Source organism: Armigeres subalbatus, chromosome 3, assembly GCF_024139115.2.
Source record: "Armigeres subalbatus isolate Guangzhou_Male chromosome 3, GZ_Asu_2, whole genome shotgun sequence".
NCBI lineage: Eukaryota > Metazoa > Arthropoda > Insecta > Diptera > Culicidae > Armigeres > Armigeres subalbatus.
This window is the reverse complement of record NC_085141.1, coordinates 109549267-109568552: the sequence shown is the minus strand read 5'-3', so window position 1 is coordinate 109568552 and position 19286 is coordinate 109549267. Positions and strand designations below refer to the sequence as shown.

General features: G+C 40.1%; 1 protein-coding gene across 2 annotated transcripts in view; it reads right to left on the bottom strand.

The window, feature by feature from the left end:
- Positions 1–19058, bottom strand: part of LOC134225875 (uncharacterized) — a 39851-nt gene extending 20793 nt beyond the window's left edge. Inside the window, exon 1 of one of the 2 annotated variants that reach the window (XM_062706304.1) lies at positions 18771–19058. In XM_062706304.1, coding sequence (XP_062562288.1) covers positions 18771–18791 — 21 coding nt within the window. In that variant the 5' untranslated portion in view covers positions 18792–19058. The remainder of the gene's footprint in view (positions 1–18770) is intronic. The other variant, XM_062706306.1, reaches the window with a different exon arrangement.
- Positions 19059–19286: the final 228 nt, after the last annotated feature.

Below are 19286 nucleotides of genomic sequence, written 5' to 3'. Positions count from 1 at the left end.
TGCGCATGCGTATTTCGCCGATAAGGAGGTGATGATCAGACGCGATATCGGTACTACGTTTATTCCGTACATCAAGAAGGCTCCGTTTCCATTTTCGGCTGATGCAGATGTGGTCGATTTGATTTTCTGTAAAGCCATCACGGAAGACCCACGTGACCTTGTGAACCGGTCGATAAGGGAAGAGCGATCGTTATTACCACAAAATTCTGCAAACAGCTCTCCGTTTTCGCTCATTTCTCCGAGACCATGGCGTCCCATAATGCGCTCATGGTTCGAGTTGTCGGATCCGATCTTCGCATTGAAGTCGCCCAAACAGATCTTGATATCACCCTTCGGAATTCCATCTACGACGGCATTGAGTTGACTGTAAAAGTTCTCTTTGTCTTGCAGATCGGCAGCATCGGTTGGCGCATAACATTGGGTTATAGTAAGATTTCGGACCCGTGTTCTAAATCTGGCTGTTGAGGAACCGGGTAATTACCTCCTTCGATTTCCTTGGCGGCTCCCAACACTCAAATTGGTCCGATTCGTTGAATCACAATTTCCTTTGGCTGGCGATTGTTCTTGGGGTTTCATGAAGCTATCCTGCATCGATAGCTTCTGGGGAATAATCCTTCTTGGGCAAATTGCAAACACTCGCGGACTGATTAAAAAACACTTTATTTAAAGGAAATCACAAACTACACATAAACTACATTTATTCTTTATTTAAAGCTAACATAATTTGTTCTTAATTACTACACACGTATACAATTATTCTTTGCCATGCGAAGGGCACTACGCGCGCCTGTGGTTCAGTTTGAGGACCGATTCTAACTAAACTATTCTCAGGATTGAAATCTGCTCCTAATTAAAACCACCTAATCTCGCGCAACATACCCACCACTGCAATTCCAGATGGTCGCGCTCTCTTGCGTGCTCCTAGGTAACGATCAGAGCTCTCCTTATACCGCATTGCCTATCGGAGATGTGGATAGATTCGGGTGATTGTTTACCTTGCCTGGTCACTTTCGCTTTCTATCCACACTCTAGTCTTGCTAAACATATAGCTATATTTGACTAGCCGTCTGATGGCTTGCTGGACCGCAGGCAATCCTTTGTTCTGCAGTCAGCAGCATTCGATGTAGGCTCGCAGTTAATTTATCGCACCAGGGTTGTAGTTTTGGGTAATTGAGGCGATACTACTCCACAACACTGGCAACGATTATCCTTTCACTTATCTATAGGTTCCCACTTCATAAGCGCAGAGTGTGCCTGAGCGCTTAGTAGGAAGCCAACTCCGCGATGCCGGGGAGCGAGTTCACCTCGTAAACCAGAGTATAGCAGAACTGGAATTGATTGATTTCCTGGAATAATTTTTCATGAAATACCTAGAGGATTTCCAAAGGAATTCCTTAAACAAATTGAAGGTAGATATTTTTAGATTCCTGGAGGTATTTCTCGTAGAATTATTTTGGGTTATTACAAAAAAAAATATCTGGAAGACTTTCCAAAGATTTTGTGGATAAATTAATATTTCAAGAATATTTGGATCCTTTCAAACGAAGTTCAATAACAATTTTTTGTGTGAACTACATACCAACCTGAAGTTTGTCTACCAGCAGCGGTACATTTCAGATTGCTATTCCGTGTATGGTAGAAAATCGGAAATTTGTTTTCAATAAAATTAAAATATCTGCAGTTATCAGATGTCGCAACTCATTTAGATTAGTGCGCATGGTAGTACATCCATGCGTGCATGATGCGCACTACTAATAACATAATTTGAATTGTCGCGACTCGCGTCGCAGCGCGAGTGCTCAATTGCGCGGTCCGGTTTGGTGGCGGCCTGACTATACTAAAGACACTATGACCCTCGAAATGACCCAACCGTGCCTGCGCTTGTCTATGGAACCTATAGTGTCTATACTCGCTACAATTGCTCGTAGGAGGAGCAATTTTTTTTCGTTGATTCTAGTGGGTATGAATTGCTCGACCAGCAAATGATTGCGGATTTTGAGCGTTTGTAAATTTTGTATTCATCTTCAAAGGATCCCGGCAAAACGCGGCAGTCACCATTCCTGGCCATCTGAAATGAAACCTTGATCCCCTGAATGTCATTTAAACACCAGGGAACTCAGCGACAGATAGCACAATTGACGGAATCCTTTGCTTCTTCGCATGAATCGCACCACCTGGACTAGCCTCTAGGTAGCCTAGCTAGCCTAGAGGTGGATTCGATTTGCTCAATTTAGTCATGAATCTATAGAATCATAGGAGAAGAATTATTGACAATGTTAAAGTGAGAGGGAACATCTGAAATCTCCAGCTTTCTTCTATTATTCCGCGCTTTGGTAGGACGGTCTTGAAACCTTGTTTCTTTGAAGAAAGTGGAGAATTCAGATATCCCCTTCCTCTTGTTAATGCTCATTGAGTCATTGCTGAGCGTGGAGGCGTGACCTTCTAAGAGGTTTTTCCCAGTACGGTTCCCTTGCAGGATTACCATCGCTTGTCGGAAGTTTTCTTCCGCAAACGGGTCCAGCGGAAAACAAAGGCACGGGTCCAATCAAAGATCATAACGGGTTCAGTAGTAATTACAAATAGCACTGAGAAGTACTGTTGAAATTAAAATAGCTTCGGGTAGTATTAAAAACTTCCTTCAGAAAAAGAAAAAAATCAACCGCACAGTACAAGACAAGAGTACAATGCGGTCTGAACATACTCAAGTATTTTAATTCTAACCAAGGAATAATTTGTTACGCGTTTGGTATTGTAATAACAGAGTATGTTATGCATGCAGTATTGTTATACCGTCGTCGGGGGTGACAATAGGTCAAATGGGGGTGAGAATGGGTCACTGTTTCAACTACTTAGAATGCTTGTAGAATGGATTGAATGTATCTGAGTGCAAGAAGACTAAAATATAAGATACCTTTTTGAACGATTTTGCTCTATGACCTCTAGGCTGCCGGTGAGAGCGATGACCCATTGTCACCCCCCAGACCCATTGTCACCCCCGATGGCGGTACATATATAATTTTTTGCATTATTGTTTTGGTATTTTAACACCTAGTTCATACACAGAAAAAAATATGTTGTGATTTTAAATGAATTTTCATGCATCTTTTAATTGAAATAAATTTAAACCGTGCTTGCTTGTGAAATTCAATCAAATTTAATTGAATATCAAGTGATTATTCGTTTGTTGGGATTAGCTGCAATTTTACACGTCGTTGAATTTTCAAATGTATTTGCTGTGTACCTGTCTAAGGTATCAACAACAGAATGAAGTATTATTTAGTTATTTTCTCTTGCTCGGGTACCCAACTGGGCTCCTACAGTCTGAACAGTAAGTATTGCAATCTCCACCCTAAACTAATCACTTTGTGATCAACTGTGTCACCCACTTCAAGAACGCCCACATTCGTTTGGCGCGCACAGAATTAGTTGAGCGCGGTAAGTTCTTGATAAACGTTAACCGCTTTCGATCAGTTTACCGTTAGCGGGGTGTCCGTTGTATACTCAACCGTCGACCTGGGGCTACCACACCGATTACCAATGTCTAAGGTAATCTCTTACGTGACCGCTAATCAATAGGTGCCAATATAGTGCACGGTTCCAGCACCATCAATGGCCCGCGGGAGTTTAGTGGTCGCATTCCGCAAATGGCTCTGGCTACATAAACCAACTGCAGGCATGACAGTGTCCAAACCAAACTAAGACGCCGGCGCATGGCACGGATAAGTCAAATTGGGAAGGTGTCACGTCCGTGTACTTGCAGCTACTGACTGCAGCTTTAACTGCTGGTTCGAACTCATGCCATTGCATACCAATGAATGCAGCAAACGAATGGTCTAGCACCGAACGTACTAACAAATCAGAGTGAAATTATCGGCCGAGTGAATGGTTTCCAGTTACCGAACTGCATAAGTATTATAAAACGGTCAATGACGGTGATATAGAGCCTTTTATTGGAAATCAAAACGCTCACGTACTGTCCTCTATTTCGAAGACATACGTATGGAACGACACTAGATTTACCAGTGGAGTGAAATAAGTTGCACTTTCGTAACGGTTCAATGACAGTGACAATAATGGATGGCAAGTGGTCCGGAAACAATAGAGAAGCTGTTGCTGTTTAGAGATCAGAGCTAGGGTATCTGTTGCATATTTAATATCAGCTCACATTTTTTTCTTTTTGATTATTGTGGATTTCAGTCCTGATGGGCTACTTTACAACTCACATATTCGTTTGGTATCCAAAAACACCCCTATGTAACAGGATTTTAGATGTTCTTCTTCTTCTTTTCATTGGCATTACATCCTCCACTTGGACATTGCCGCCTTGTAGCTTAGTGTTTATTCAGCACTTTCATAGGTTTTTAAGCCAAGTTACCATTTTTGCATTTGTATATCATGAGGCTAACACGACGATACTTTTATGCCCAGGGAAGTTAAGAAAATTTCCAATTCAAAATTTCTTAGACCGGACCGGAAATTGAGCCTGGCCATCTTAAGCATGGTCCCGAGCAGCACAAGTCAGACAATAATAGTTGCAGCAACTTGATTGCTAATAAATCTGGTCACATATGAGTTGCAGTAACCTATGTGGATCATGTGTGCTGCTAGGGGTCTAAGGAAGGTGTAAAAGTCTTTATTATAACGCTTATCAATAGTGATGCTTATATATCGTGCAAATAGTATTGAGGTCATAAATTTTGATCTTATAGTCTTGGAACAATTGTATAGCGTAGAGTTTCTTGAGGTTCATAAGTACGAATTTACACTCATGACCTTCGTGGTACAATGCCGATCAAGACTTTGTTGTGAGGGTTTCGAGGGCAGAAATTCGTTTATCACGAAGATAATGTGTTACGACCAACTTTACCTTCACATCCCTTTATAGAGGGAAAGTCAACATGACTTTAAAAGAAAGCTAAGTCTCCGGATGTAAAAAAAGAAACATAACAATTAAGTCTCTATGGCAGATTTTCAAAATAAAATATGGTCTAATGCATCGACTTCATCATTGACGTTTGAGCGGTGCGCTGTTTACTAAGAATGAATACTTTTTGTGTTCATGTTGAGTTCATGCAAGTGTTCATTTTTAGTAAACAGCGCCCGACTCAAACGTCATTGTGTTCATTCGGTGCATTGGACCATATACAGGTCGATAAAGCAGATCACGATTTGTAAACTCCACGGAGTATAAATAGAAATAGGTTGGACCAGTGGCGTAGCCACGGGGGTGGTTTTGGACATAAAACCCCCCCCCCAAAGACAACATTTTGGAAGGAATTTTTTTTTTCGAAAAAAAAAATGTTCAGAAAAACCCCCAGACCAACTTTCTGGCTACGCCACTGGGTTGGACATATGGCCTGCTATGCCGGTCCAGTTAGGTGGGGTGTGTGTGCAAAAGAAAAGCACCACCCCAAACAGAAAGAAGAAAAAGAAGAAGGCCAACTTTACAATGCTAGGAAGGAAGGACCTAAAGATGGTCAACGACATGGCGTAATAAACAAAGTCATCGTGGGAGTGATACAGGTAGAAACGTCACGCAGTACACTGATTGTTCCGTCTTTTTACACGGCACCTGTAATTGCCGTGTGACAAAATAGTAGTGGCCGATCCTAAGTGGGTCAACTGGGGGGACAAAAACAGTGTCCCCACAAAACGCTGTTCGAAGCGGGCAGAGCTTCTGGAAATGCTGAAGAAGGTTACCATCAGGAACTTGGCGAAGAAGAACTGGAGGAGCACCTTGTATTTGTTCGCAGAGTGATCAGAGCTAATGTGGCTAAAACTAGACGTCGCCTTTCGCGGGGTGTTGCTTTTTCAACTTCGTTTTTGCCTCTCTCGTATTACTAACTACCGTAATCCGGGGGAGCATTGAACATTTTTTTTAATTGTTTTGTAAATATTTTCCTCCGTAAGTGAATTCATGGCTTTTTTTCATATTTTAAAATTGACCAAATAGGAATATGGGCTCATTAGTTATGGCCAAAATATCACTTTTTCATACCAAAAATAAGTAAAAAAATCAAGCTAATTTTCAAAGGATTTATCCTTAACCGATTTACTCGCAACAGGTTGCATTCGTCGGAGAAACCAGCTCCATTGATTCGTATAGAAAATGGACCGGATTGAAATATGGGATCTGAAGTAATGGCCAAAATACTACTTTCTATACCAATAATGAGCCAAAAAGTTTTGCTCACTTTTCCGGCATTTATCTTGAACAATTTGCTCGCAACATTTGGTCTGATTATTTCCTTTTAAAAATGGGCTAAATTGGATTAGGGGGTCAAAAGTTATAGCTAAAATACAGAATACTACATAATGCACGATAAAGACATTACTACTGATAGGTGGATTAATTAGGGTTTTCAAAGATATTTCGACTAACTTTTTAAAAGGTCCTATGTATCAATTCACTCGTTCCGAGAAAAAAGGTCTTGAAGACTTGTAAAACATTTTTTAAAAGTGTCCCGTTTCATTTATGGGCAAGGAGAGAGGTTTATTTAGCTGTAGAAGCACACAACATTACATTACTTATTGAATTTAAAGTAATAAGATTGGAAAAGTCAGATACGACATAATGAATACCTCAGCTGTAAGGACAGAAAAAGTCCCTTTAATTACACTCAAACAGTTGACGTCCAACGCACAATCAAGAACAGCAGCAAGCGTCGACTCTCGATGTCAGCTTGGTGTGCGGTGTCAAAACGAATCTTCAGCTTGGCACATTCATAAACAATTTAAAATCTCAATACATGAATATCATTTCATACTGCAGTGCATGGATTTAACATTTTGAAGTCAGATTTCGAAAAGATATGCATCTGTTTAGTACAACGGTTCTCAATTTTCAAGAACATTGTTTTACGTACATCGACTTATCAATTTTGCTAACAATCATAATTTTCATATTAAAGTGAGTTAACTTCAACTTTAATTATAACACGGATGCGTTACGAAAACAAAGTGAAATTTAGGATACTTCCACAGAAAGGGTAAAAAATAAAGATGTTCGGCGTTTTCGAGAAACAAAACGGATCCTGAAACTTTGAGTCTTCTGATGCAAGTCTATTATGAAGGAGGCTGGGTTTGATTCCCGGTTCGGTTCAGAAAGTTTTCTCGACTGGGTGGTTCCAACGTGAAAACAATGCAAAAATAACAACAAAGTTCCGAAGCATCGCAGTTAATAATAGGGGAACTGGGGGTAGGACGCCCACGTTAAGGAAAATGCCATTTTTGCCTTTCTCGTACAACTAAGTTGTACCGAAAGGCTATCATTTCACTCCAAATTCGAACTTTTGATAGAAGTCCCGGAGACCCATAGTGTTATATACCATTCGACTCAGCTCGATGAGCTGAACAAATGTCTATCTGTCCGTGTGTGCGTATGTGTATGTGTATGTGTGTGTGTGTGTGCACAAAATGCCATAAAAACATTAGCCAAATTTTCACATAGAAACTTTTAACTGATTTTCTTGCAACAAGTTGCATCCGACAGAGACTAAAACGCTGTTGATCACTATTGAATTTCATAATAATTGCAAATTGCAAAAATAGATAATATTAAAATAGTGATGAGACATAGTCACATAGAACAATAATGTGTTATGAAAATGACTTGCATCTATGAATATTTTATCCGTGGCTTCCCATTAAGAGTTTCATCGCACTATAAAGATGCTCGTGTTGCACGCATTTAGGCGTAAGTATGCTCTTCGTTCAGTTCCATAGTACTATGAAATTGTGCGAAAGTCAAAATTCGAACATAGGAAATTCGAGAAACTTTTGGCAGCGCCATCTGTCGTCTAGAAGTGTAAATTTTCTATCATAACATTAGACGGTGTAACCGTTTTGCCTTTCTTGTATATCATTGAGGTGTAAGCGTAAAGGCTACATTTTATACCTTTTTGCGCGAGAAAGGCGCCATCACCGTTAGGTGGATTAATCTGGGTTTTATCAATGAAAACCACCATTTCAGCCAGTTTTCATCAGCGCATACTGAAGAACAGCATATCTGCGACTGACTACCGATAACAGATATCTAATTGTCCATTTTATTGCACAGAAATTTGATTTTTAAAAAGCACCCGAAAAAAAATGATTTTGAAACCATGCGGGGTGAGATGCGCCAGTGGATGGGTTAAAACGCGCATGTGCTTATCGTACTGATTTTCATTTTAATTGCCTACATTAAGGCAATTAACCGAATGTTTCAGCTGTTTCGGTCATACGAAATGAGCATGGGCGTAATGCCCCACACCGACCTCAGAAGTTTGAAGGCCCATAAAATCGTTTTAAAACCATTTTTGACGACGATTTCGTGTGGAACATAAAGAACACGAGTAAGCAGCATGGCTCATGGCTCAATTATTAATTTATCAATGTATAACAGCGACAGAAAGACTAAATTCCACCGAGCTAGAACTGCATCAAAACACGCAAAAATCGTTTTTTCGAGTTTTTCATGTATAACTAGAGAAAAATCATGAAATATATGTATCCAATGGCAATATTTTTCATTGCTTTATCGTATAGACTATTGAAAATAATCAAAATGGGGATATTTAACCTTATTCAGGGGTGGCGCGTTTTAACCCCTATGGGCGTGCTACCCCCACTTCCCCTATAATGCCAAGGAAGAAGTAATAAAACTTTAGAAACTCTGAAAGGATTTTGAACTTTTTACTAGGTTAAGAAAATATTTTTAAAATATGGTAGCCTGAGTGAAATTTTGCAATTCTTATCAAAATTCTAAAAAATAAAAGGGACAATGTTAGGTGTCAGTGTTTGAAAAATTTAGTTTTCTGTTCTCAAAAAAAGGACTCTCTTTTAAAAACTGGCCTTACATCTGATGGTGCTGGAACAGAAGCATAGAGTTTGCTGTCGTTTAATCACCTTTCTCTTTCAAGTGCATACCAAAGATAGGATTTGTTTTCATCGGGAATCGCTTCGGAGGTGTTTCCCGATGGAAACAAATCCTATTCACTCTGTGCACGTGCAAAAGAAAGACAATTAAATGTCAGCAAACTCTATGCTTCTCCTGTGCCAGCACCATCAGATGTAAGGCTAGTTTTTAAAAGAGAGTCCTTTTTTTGAGAAGTTTAGAGATAGATAATCAATTTTATCAAGGCAAGGGAACTCAACCACCAACAATTCCAAATGATGTTGACAGACATGGAAGCAGGATACGTAGATGTGCTGTATTAGCGGGAAGTTCGTTGACTTAGCCGTGGTACAATGCTTGAAAGGTGTTATCACAGATAAACGGACGTAACACTTCATTTTAATCCATCGTACTTGCATTATTTTGCGCGATTCGTCCAGTAGAGGCGCTAGAAGTCAAAGATTTTGACTTTTGACTCTCGTAGTGCCAATTATCTGACGCGACGCTTTACTCTGCATCATAGAGCTTGCTGACGTTTGATCATCTTTCTCTTGTACGCGCACAGAATAGATGGGATTTGTTTTCATCGGGAAACGCTTGGGAAGCGTTTCCCGATGAAAACAAATCCTATTCCCTCCGTACGCGTGCAAGAGAAAGATGATTAACGTCAGTAAGTCTTATAGCATGCGTCTCTCAATGAGGCGCAAACAATAACAAGCCTCGGTTTTCACGGGGAAGCGAAAATTGGGGCAGATCTAGCTACTTGAAAAATTGTTAACATATCAGACTAAATCGAGATCGCTCTCAGACGCTCCAACGCTGTTTAATTAGCGTTTACCAATCAGTGATTTTTTTTCCGGGAGGAGCATTTCATATTCAAACTGTGAATACAAGTGAAAACGCTGTTTAGGGTGCACCTCCTAGGAGAACAAGCGATAGATAAGTTTTTTTTTTTTTTTTATTCTTTATTTGAGTGATTTTTAAGGTTTTACAAAGTTCATCACTAAGCGATAGATAAGGTTGGCACCACACAAAAAGAGCAAACGTCTCTCTACCCTTTTAGCATACGGTTAAAGCATAAACCTGGCTGAGTTACGCGATCTTTAGGATAATGTTGCTTGTATCCCTGTCTGTACCACGGGGAGGAAGGGATATTTTATTCTTTTATGTACGCGGAGTACCAATAGTATTCATTACCGAGCAATTATCAGCTAGTTTTTTTTTAGAAACTAATGAGATTAAAACTGTTTTGCTATAGCAGACTTACTGAATGTTTGATTTAGTATACTTTAAAGATAATATCTCCATCTTGATGGTTCAAGGGGTAGCATATTTTAAAAGTTTATTACATCGGTTATATCACAGACAAACAGACATAACTCATTGAACATTCACTTATCAAATTCATCGTCGTACAAACACTAATGACATCTGTTATTTTCACTTAGTTGGGGCTAACCACGAACCAGATGGCGTTAGTGGGCAAACGTCAAACTCGAGTAAATCCGATGCGCGCGCCACTTGTAACCGATTAGCCAACTAATGATTATTTAAATTAACCAGTAAATCAGTGAACGATGAGAATTTCATGAGTGTTATGTCTGTTTGTCTGTGGTTATATTGTTGACAACAGGAATTGTCAACTAGCGAAGTTGGATAAGATATATTTGAATAATTAAAAACGGACGATGCTTTCCTTCGACGATGCGTTAAATTCTCCTGTCGTAAAACTGTATTAAGAATAATCTATAACCTATCACTATCAGCATGGCTCCAAATTTGTCAATTGATGTTGGGCTTTTATATTTTTTTCTATAATCATTTTCCATCATTCCTTGTTTATCATGAATCTAATAAACATATCCAACAAATCACCATAGCAGCACTGATGAGCTATGATCAAGCATTGCTTGGATGTAAACGTGATGCAATAAAAATGGAAAATCAATCCGTTGCTTTTAGAGTTGAAACATCAAACACAAATTCATCATGGCTGCCATTGATTCGAGTAGGTTGTGCAACAGATGGCGCTAGTGTATCCAATATTTTTTAAATGACGAGAATTTTTCAGTTTATTTTCAGTAAGAGTTACGTCTGTTTGTCTGTGGTGTTATTCTCTTCGAAAAGAAATCGCACTATTTTTACAAGAAAAAGGAAAATCAGTGGCCGAGCTGAATGATCCTAAGTAGGAAACTGAATAGCTTTTGTAGTAGATATCACCAATCTTTTTGATTACTTGAATATAAAGCTGCAAGGCAATGATCTACAGTCGAGCTTTTATTTTCCAGCTTTTATTTTCCAGCTTTTAAAACACAGTTGGTTACTGAAAATTGGAACATTGCCCTCATCTTGTCGAAAATAGTTCATGCTGAAAACAGTTTACTGGAGTTTTCAAGCCTATTCGCTGATTTTTGAGGACACAGTAGCAAAACTTTTATTTTTGCAACACCGTTTACTGAGGCTATGAATAATGTTCCTGGAATATTTCAAATAGAGATTATTAACCTCCAATGTAAAAACGAGCTTAAATCTAAACTTTAGAAAGAAACATTTTTCCTGAGATTTTCTCTCTCTAGAAGCACTGTGAACAGCTCTTTTGAAGAATAAAAGCAGTAAAAAACCTATAATCCTGGAGATCAGTATTAAAGAGTAGCGAACAATTCCATGTTTCCCATTCAATGTTTAACTAATACCTACTGCGTAGAAAGAAAACGAAGTTAGCATTAGCATTAGCATTTAGCAGTTCGCACAAATTCGTAGGTGATGCAAGCCAAGACTATTGTACGAGAGTAGCATCACTTCCATCCGTTACCACAGATGTTGATTTGGGACTAATCACTAACTCTTAGATAGAAGCAATGTACTCTCCAATAGTCGAGATCTGTCCTGGCCACGTCCTTGCGAATGCTGAGGAATGGGAAGGATGGTTTGTTGTACACCTACTTAAGAAAAATGCAGAGAACTCTACGACCTCTCATAGGTGCCACGGGAGGTTTTGGAATTGTGTGGAAGGTTATAACAGTAGGAATAGTTTTGGTAGAACGTGAAACACAGAAAGAACTAAGATAGAAATACAAAGTAGGAAAGGGACGAGCCTGGAATTGAACTCACGACCTCCCACTTATAAGGTAGAAGCGATAGCCACTAGACCATCGAGCTGCGTAGAAAGAAAACGAAATTAAACAGAAAATCTTAATTTAGTACGCCTTAAAATTATATTATTTTTTTTTTCTAAAGAATGTTTAGTCATTCTGGATAAATGAAGGAAAGAAAACATTCGATATTTTGAAAACATATAGAAAAATATGTTCCAAATATTTTCTGGCACGCCAGCAAGTGATAGTTCTGGAAATTTGCCCGTGGCTTGAAAAGGTTGGGCAGGCCAGTACGTAATTAGTTTACGGCCTTTATGAACTCTGGAGTTACTATGGACTTTTAAAAACTGCCAAATATTTCGTTAACATGTTATATTGTGTTTGAAAATCAATTTTCAATATATCAATTAATGTTTTTTTTTTTCAAATGAACGTAATAGATTTTCTTGGACTTTGAACAGCGATTGTAATATCTCACCAAATCCCTAACCTCATAAAAACTTTGCTTTTTATTCAGGACAACAAATGTGCTCATCAGAAAGAAAATCTGTTGTTTTTGATAGTAATATCATATGAATGAAATAAACTGAAATGAACTGAAATAAAATGAAAAAAGTCGTTTAAAATTCAAGATCAATCCTAAAGTGAGTTTTTTTCCGCCATCCGCCATTACGCATTTTTGTCTCAGGCACCTCCAGAGACCAGCAAAGGTACCCCCAGGGGTACGTGTACCCCAGGTTGAGAACCACTGGTTTAGTATATAAAATAAAATAATTATCATTTATCGGTGTATATCAAGAGCATTTCAAAACATTTATTTACGCTCGATTTTCAATCGGCTATTGAGGATCAGGTAGAAAATTTGGTTTGGAAGTTTGACAGCATGCTGCAAGATATTCGTGTCTGCATTGTCGAGCGTTGATGAATGTGATAGTAAAACGAAGATTTCCGTCCCTGACCATAACCACCATCCACTGGTTGAAAGGACAAATCGGCACCAACATCTCAGAAGGGCGAAACTGCTTTTGTAAAGAAGAACTCCTCACGTCGCTGGTGGGCTAGTTTGTGACCACCCACGCAATTCAGTGCCATGAAATAACATAAAGAGGATTCGCTGCTTCTAGCAGTCGTGTTGGATAGCGTGGGTGGGCTCAAATTAGCCAACCAGCGACGTGAGAAGCTCTTGTTTACAAAAGCAGTTTCGCCCTTTTGAAAAGTTGGTGCCGAAATGATAGCACTGCAGCGTTATTTCTCCCACATGTTAATGCGCATCAACGAGAAGAACGTGGCAGGGGAGCCAATGTCAATCTTCCAACTGGGAGATAAAAGCAGTACTGGAAAAGGTCGTGATCGTCATAAGACAGAGAACAAAGCGCCTTTTTCAATTTCAGGCGACCAAATTAAAGAATCGTGAGTTTTTTTTTATCAATTTCGCATCAAAGGCAGTCATGAGAGGCTGTTGTGCTTTATTTCAAAATTAAAATTTCTAAGTTATTTTAATAGATATATGCGAAGAATAGTGACTAGTCGATGATTTAATCATACTCTTTTAGTTCACCGAGTTGAAAGTGGTTATAAACACAAATTAAAGCATATTTTGCACACTTCCATGCCCTGTCGCGGAACAAATATCTTTTGAGATTTGTGTAGCATGCCCATGCCATTCATCCTTCGAGTTTCTATAGATATTGAAAGGAGCAGATATGTAAACATCACGTCACATTTCTCATTGAAAATGAAAAATTACAGTACTGGATAGAAGACGGAAGAAATCCACGATCACGCAGTTACAAACGGGAGAAGACGAAATCATCGTCGAGTCTCAAGCAATCGAGGCAAGTCTGTTTGATTTTCTCTCGAGTATTTACTTAGAACAAACAGCAGAAAACGTCCCACCGACGCGACGCCCCACTGAACGAAGCTTGCGTGGAGGAGATATGTACAAACTGCAGAAATTCTATCTGCTATCAGGGCGAGCGCACCCAAACGATCCCTCGGTGCCGACGGGGTTCCATGAGAATTTCATCTCCGGCTGTTCGGCGTCATCCACCGTGAGTTGAACATGCTTATGAATAAAACACTCAACGGCAATTTTCTTCCATGCCTTCGTGGAGGGTGTCAAGATTTTTTTATGTATAGGTTATTCGACTAGGGCCCTCCTTAGCCTTGCGGTAAGACACGTGGCTACAAAGCAAGACATTGCTGATAGTGGCTGGGTTCGATTCCCGGTGCCGGTCTAGGCAATTTTCGGATTGGAAATTATCTCGACTTCCTTGGATAGAAAAGAATCATCGTGTTAGCCTCATGATATACGAATGCAAAAATGGTAACTTGGCTTAGAAACCTCGCAGTTAATAGCTGTGGAAGTGCTTAATGAACACTAAACTGCGAGGCGGCTCTGTCCCAGTGTGGGGATGTAATGCCAATAAGAAGAAGAAGAAGGTTATTCGACATCGTTAGTAGATGGGAATAACCAGCGCGAGAAGGGGGCTTATTTCCAGAGCAAAACGTAAAAATCATACAAAAATCCAAGATGGCTGAGTTGGGGATATTGACAAATCAGAATACCCCCAAAAAATGCATCCTGGAGGGCGTCATCTAGTGAGGAAGAAGGGAAGTGACAACACAGCCCGAGCGTACCGGCCCATATTGATCAGGGTTCACTCACTTCGACAGTATATGGGAGAGACTAGCGCGGGGGTGAAAAATTCATTTTCAGTGCAAAACATAAGCAAACTCGGTGGCTGCCCCATACAAAAATCCAAGATGGCTGAATCATGCAATTGGCATACTGCTACACCTGTTTGTATTCACCTTGATATAGACTAACGCAAAATGAACTCCCCTAAGAAATTATGACGTTTGAGCGGGACGTAAATGAACGCAAAATGAACTTTTGTTCGAGTGAATACCCAAGTGTCAAAATCAACCCCGTGGCAAGACATGCTTTTCAGCGTAGCGAACATCTTCATGAATATGTCCAGCATACATTTTGAAAAGTACTTCTCCCGAATCGTGCGTTTACAAGCAACTACATTTTATCCAAACTATTGTTGGCTACATATTTTCAAATTATTCAAAAATAATACCAGCTATTATGGGCATGTAAATATAATCCTAAAACATCTTTCTGCACACCATTTATTTCATTCCAATTTCGCTATTGAATGTTGTTCGAATTGCATCCCCGGACCATTTCAACTGTGATGCTCATCACAGTATAAACAATAATAATATCTTTTGTTTGATTCGGAGCGGGAGAACAAGTTACGAAATATGATTTCGTGCAGCGTTTGATTTCACCTATCGATTCACTCCAATTCGTTAGTTTATTATATTTTATCATCAAATAACATAATTCCCATGGTCAAAGATGGAAATCTTGCAAATTATTTCGAAAACAATTTTCAGATTTAACCAAAACAAATAGTAAACAAAACACATAATGTTTATTTTCGTACAATAACAACGGACGGTAATGAGCTACCGTCCGTGGACATGGTGGACATGGTGGCTATTGTCAAACCCCTTGTGGTAGTATAGGACGCCAGGGGGTTGGTCAAAATCCATTAGGCGAGTGAATGATGAACTTCTGCACAGGTGTATCGTATAGACACTATAGGTTCCATAGATGAGCGCAGGAACGGTTGGGTCATTTCGATTAAGTGTGTTTTCCCACTTTTTCACAGTGTACCACGTCAATTTGACGTCACACGCTCCGTTGCTTGGATTGCAATCGTGACGTCATGCTCGTTTGGCTACACTAACTGACAGTTCGTTTGGCTACACTTGCCTTCTCCTCAACTCGTCTATGGAACCTATAGTGTCTATAGTCTATCGCTGCTCAACAGTGATTATAGATTGCTCTCCCGCGCCGGTAAAGCTCATCACTTTCGATCTAGAGAATGCTTTCGATCGGGTGCGGCACTCGTTCCTTTTCGAAACCATGCAGTTGCTCGGGTTCAACGAGGAACTTATCTCTTTTCTCTCGAACATAGCCAGTCGGTCCACATCCCGGTTGCTCATCAATGGGCACCTCTCATCATCGTTCGAGATCGCACGGTCACTGTTGCAAGGCGACCCGTTGTCCATGTATCTGTTCGTGCTCTATTCTCATCCACTGATGTGTGCTCGAGCAACTATGTGGGGATGGTCTGTTCGTAGCCTTCGCCGACCAATTAGTGGTTGTGACGACATAGTTCCAAATAGAAGCGATCAATGAAATGTTGCGCTGAACGTTGGTTTTTTCAAGGTAACGGAATTTGTACCCAGTGACTACAAACAGCTTACGTGGTTGAAATTATGTGTGTTACCTTCGCCAACTCGATTAGGCTGATGAACACAACTGGGATGCGCTGGTGGGCAAGTTTTCACAGCAAATGTGTCTGCAGCACTTGCGTAAGCTGATTCTTCACAAGGTGGTGATTATGCCAAATACGTTTGACACATCGAAGCAGACACTTGAAAGAGATCGACTCCATTTCTTATTATAAACCCCTTCTATTCCACGCAATTCCTCGCCCCGCAATTTCTATAGATAATCCTGACCTAAAATTAATCCTATCACATTTATCCCAAATTCCCTACCATATCCCTCCGCCGATCTGATCCACCGGCATTTCGTCCAGCAAACCCAACTGCCAAAGATGGATCGAAACGGTCCAGCGCTAGACTGGCCACGCCGTGGCGAAATATTGGGATGAAAGAGCTTTCCTCATCGCAGCGATCTCAACGCTGTGACATACAGGCGCCTAAAACGCTCCAGAACAAGTTCTGTAGCTGCACTCGTGTCGGCCCGGCGTGGACGGTCCTACAGCAGAGGCTAACCGGCTACACGAATGGTTGGAGGAGACCCTCGTTCGAGGAGCTCGCGAGTCCTGGAGCCTCATTGCACATCTCCTTTCGACCGCTCTTTTGTATGACAGTTTGCATGGTTGGCTCGTTTCGAGTCGAGGTGCGCAATGCCACCTTGGTTTTGCCAGGATTTGGAGTAGCTGCGCGAGTGGAGAATCTCCGCTTGCTTGTAAAATACATCGGCTTTGTTAACTAGCGTATCGGTAGAATTGATGTAGACGCTAAATTCCAGTTAGATTTAAATTAATTTGAAAATGTTTAAACTACAATTGTAAATAATTGTACATAGAATGACGAAATATATCTTTATTTTTAACCACAAAAAAATTACCTCTTGATCTGTCAAAGGTATTATATTTAAATGTATCAATAATACGAAATGCTGCGGGACAAAACGCCGTTATAACTAGCAAAAACCGCTATAGCTAAGGCATAAAAGTTATGGCATACTGCCCCTCCTTCCCCTACAATGCGCTAATGTCGAACTGACGATGAGGATGTTTATTTGAAAATGTTATTGCATACACAGCAAATAATTTTGAAAATTCAACGACATGTAAAATTGCAGATAATCTTATCAAACGAATTAACATTCGTTATTCAATTGAATTTGACTGAATTTTACAAGCAAGCACAGTTTGAATTTATTTCGATTTAAGAGGGCAGCGAAATCGATTGAATGTTAGGTTTATTTGCATGCTCCAAATATGTGCATGAAAATACATTCAAAATCACAACATATTTTTATCTGTGTAGGTGTCTTATTGCGTTGTCGATCACTGTATATATTGATCAAGTAGATGAAGATTGAATTGCTGGTGAAAAACATTTGATATGCAAATTAAAATCTTGAGTTTGATCGCGATTCGAACCGCATGGTATTTCAGGGGTTTTCAACAAACTAACAAGTTCGACGCCCTAATACAGGATTCAAACCAAGGAAGTTTCATGCGCAAGTAGTAGAAAATTTGATAATTCTAAATGACTCATTGCCGCACAACATTCTTTACTGTCACTTCTAGCTTGTTCACTAACTAAGCCGTTCCGCACCGTGGCATACCAAAGCAGCTGACCAAGAAAAGTGAATGTAGTCTGATCGCTCAATAAATAAAAAGTATGCTGCTGTCGTACTTGCCTATATCTAGAATAAGGTGGAGCAACCAAACGCGCTTTTTTTAGTACGAGTGAACGACTCTATAGAGTGGCTTATGAAGTCAAAGTCATTTTGCAGCGTGGTGACGCGTTGTCGGTGTCTGGTACCAAGTTTTTAATCCAGACATAGAACTAATCAACAAGGGTGTGCACATAGTTGCCTTGAACACTCCGATTAAATTTAGGGTTGAACGTCAGGCGGTGAATAAACGCACAACTTGTATCATGGTTAGATCGTTGAAGCAACTAAAATAAGATATTTGGACATGGGCCACAATCAACGTTTAAAACTAGACGGAACGGGTTAGCCGCGTTTAAGGCAATATTTGCATGATCCACGTCGAGTGCAATTGTTCAACTAGTTCAACTGGTTCTACCAGTGATCCATTTTTTACTCAGGCATGTCATAAAACCACGATCAATGGGGCGGTGCAATATCCTTGAGATTATTTATTAACAGTCCTTCGCTTTTCTCTTGTTTCGTTTACCGTTGCAACTTCTACAAGACAGAGAGCAATACCTACACTATTATTCAATAACTGGCCAAGCCCAAGAAAAGTACATTATAATAATTGTTTTGTTCATCTCATCAATGCACTTTTTTTTAGTAATTGTAGAAAACTTCAATAATATAACACTAACTGTAGGTCGCAGTATTTCATTTTAATGATCACTTAACGATCAGGCATCCGATATTCATTTCAATATTATAATCATTTCATCATCGACGTTTTCACCAGGTAAAACTCCTTAAATCCGATTCGTCTGAATGTCATCTGTAGCGCACTCACCAGTAATAACATGTTCTTCATGCTCGTAAGCAGTATGGCCTCGTCCTGCAGCAACGCGTTCAAAGTTCACTGGTTGACACCGCTCCGGATAATCACACTATCACTTCAAAGCTCACTGCTGGCACTGAACAAAAGAACTTCAAGCCACACGCGACGAACCCGGTCGTCCTTACCAGATGGAATGTATCACACCAACAGCACTGGCGATAGCGAAAGTGGTTCCCTCTTGCACCCAAGGTAGATCCGTTCGTCGAGACTTTCCGAAAACAAATAAGCAGCTGCGGCTTCAGGCGCGTGGGTCTTATACTGGGTGTTGTTTTTTTTTTGTTCAAAGACCTCTGCGTTAGCCCCGCGTGATCGTCGGTGTGGAGCTTGTCTTTCTCTCTTTCGGCGATCAATTCACGACGACGACGACGGAGGACGGTTGCGACTTGTGAGTAACAACAACGGTAATCAAAGCACAGGGAAAGGTTCAGCGGGTCTAGTGCGAGCGGGAGTCTCGTGGAAAATTGCACT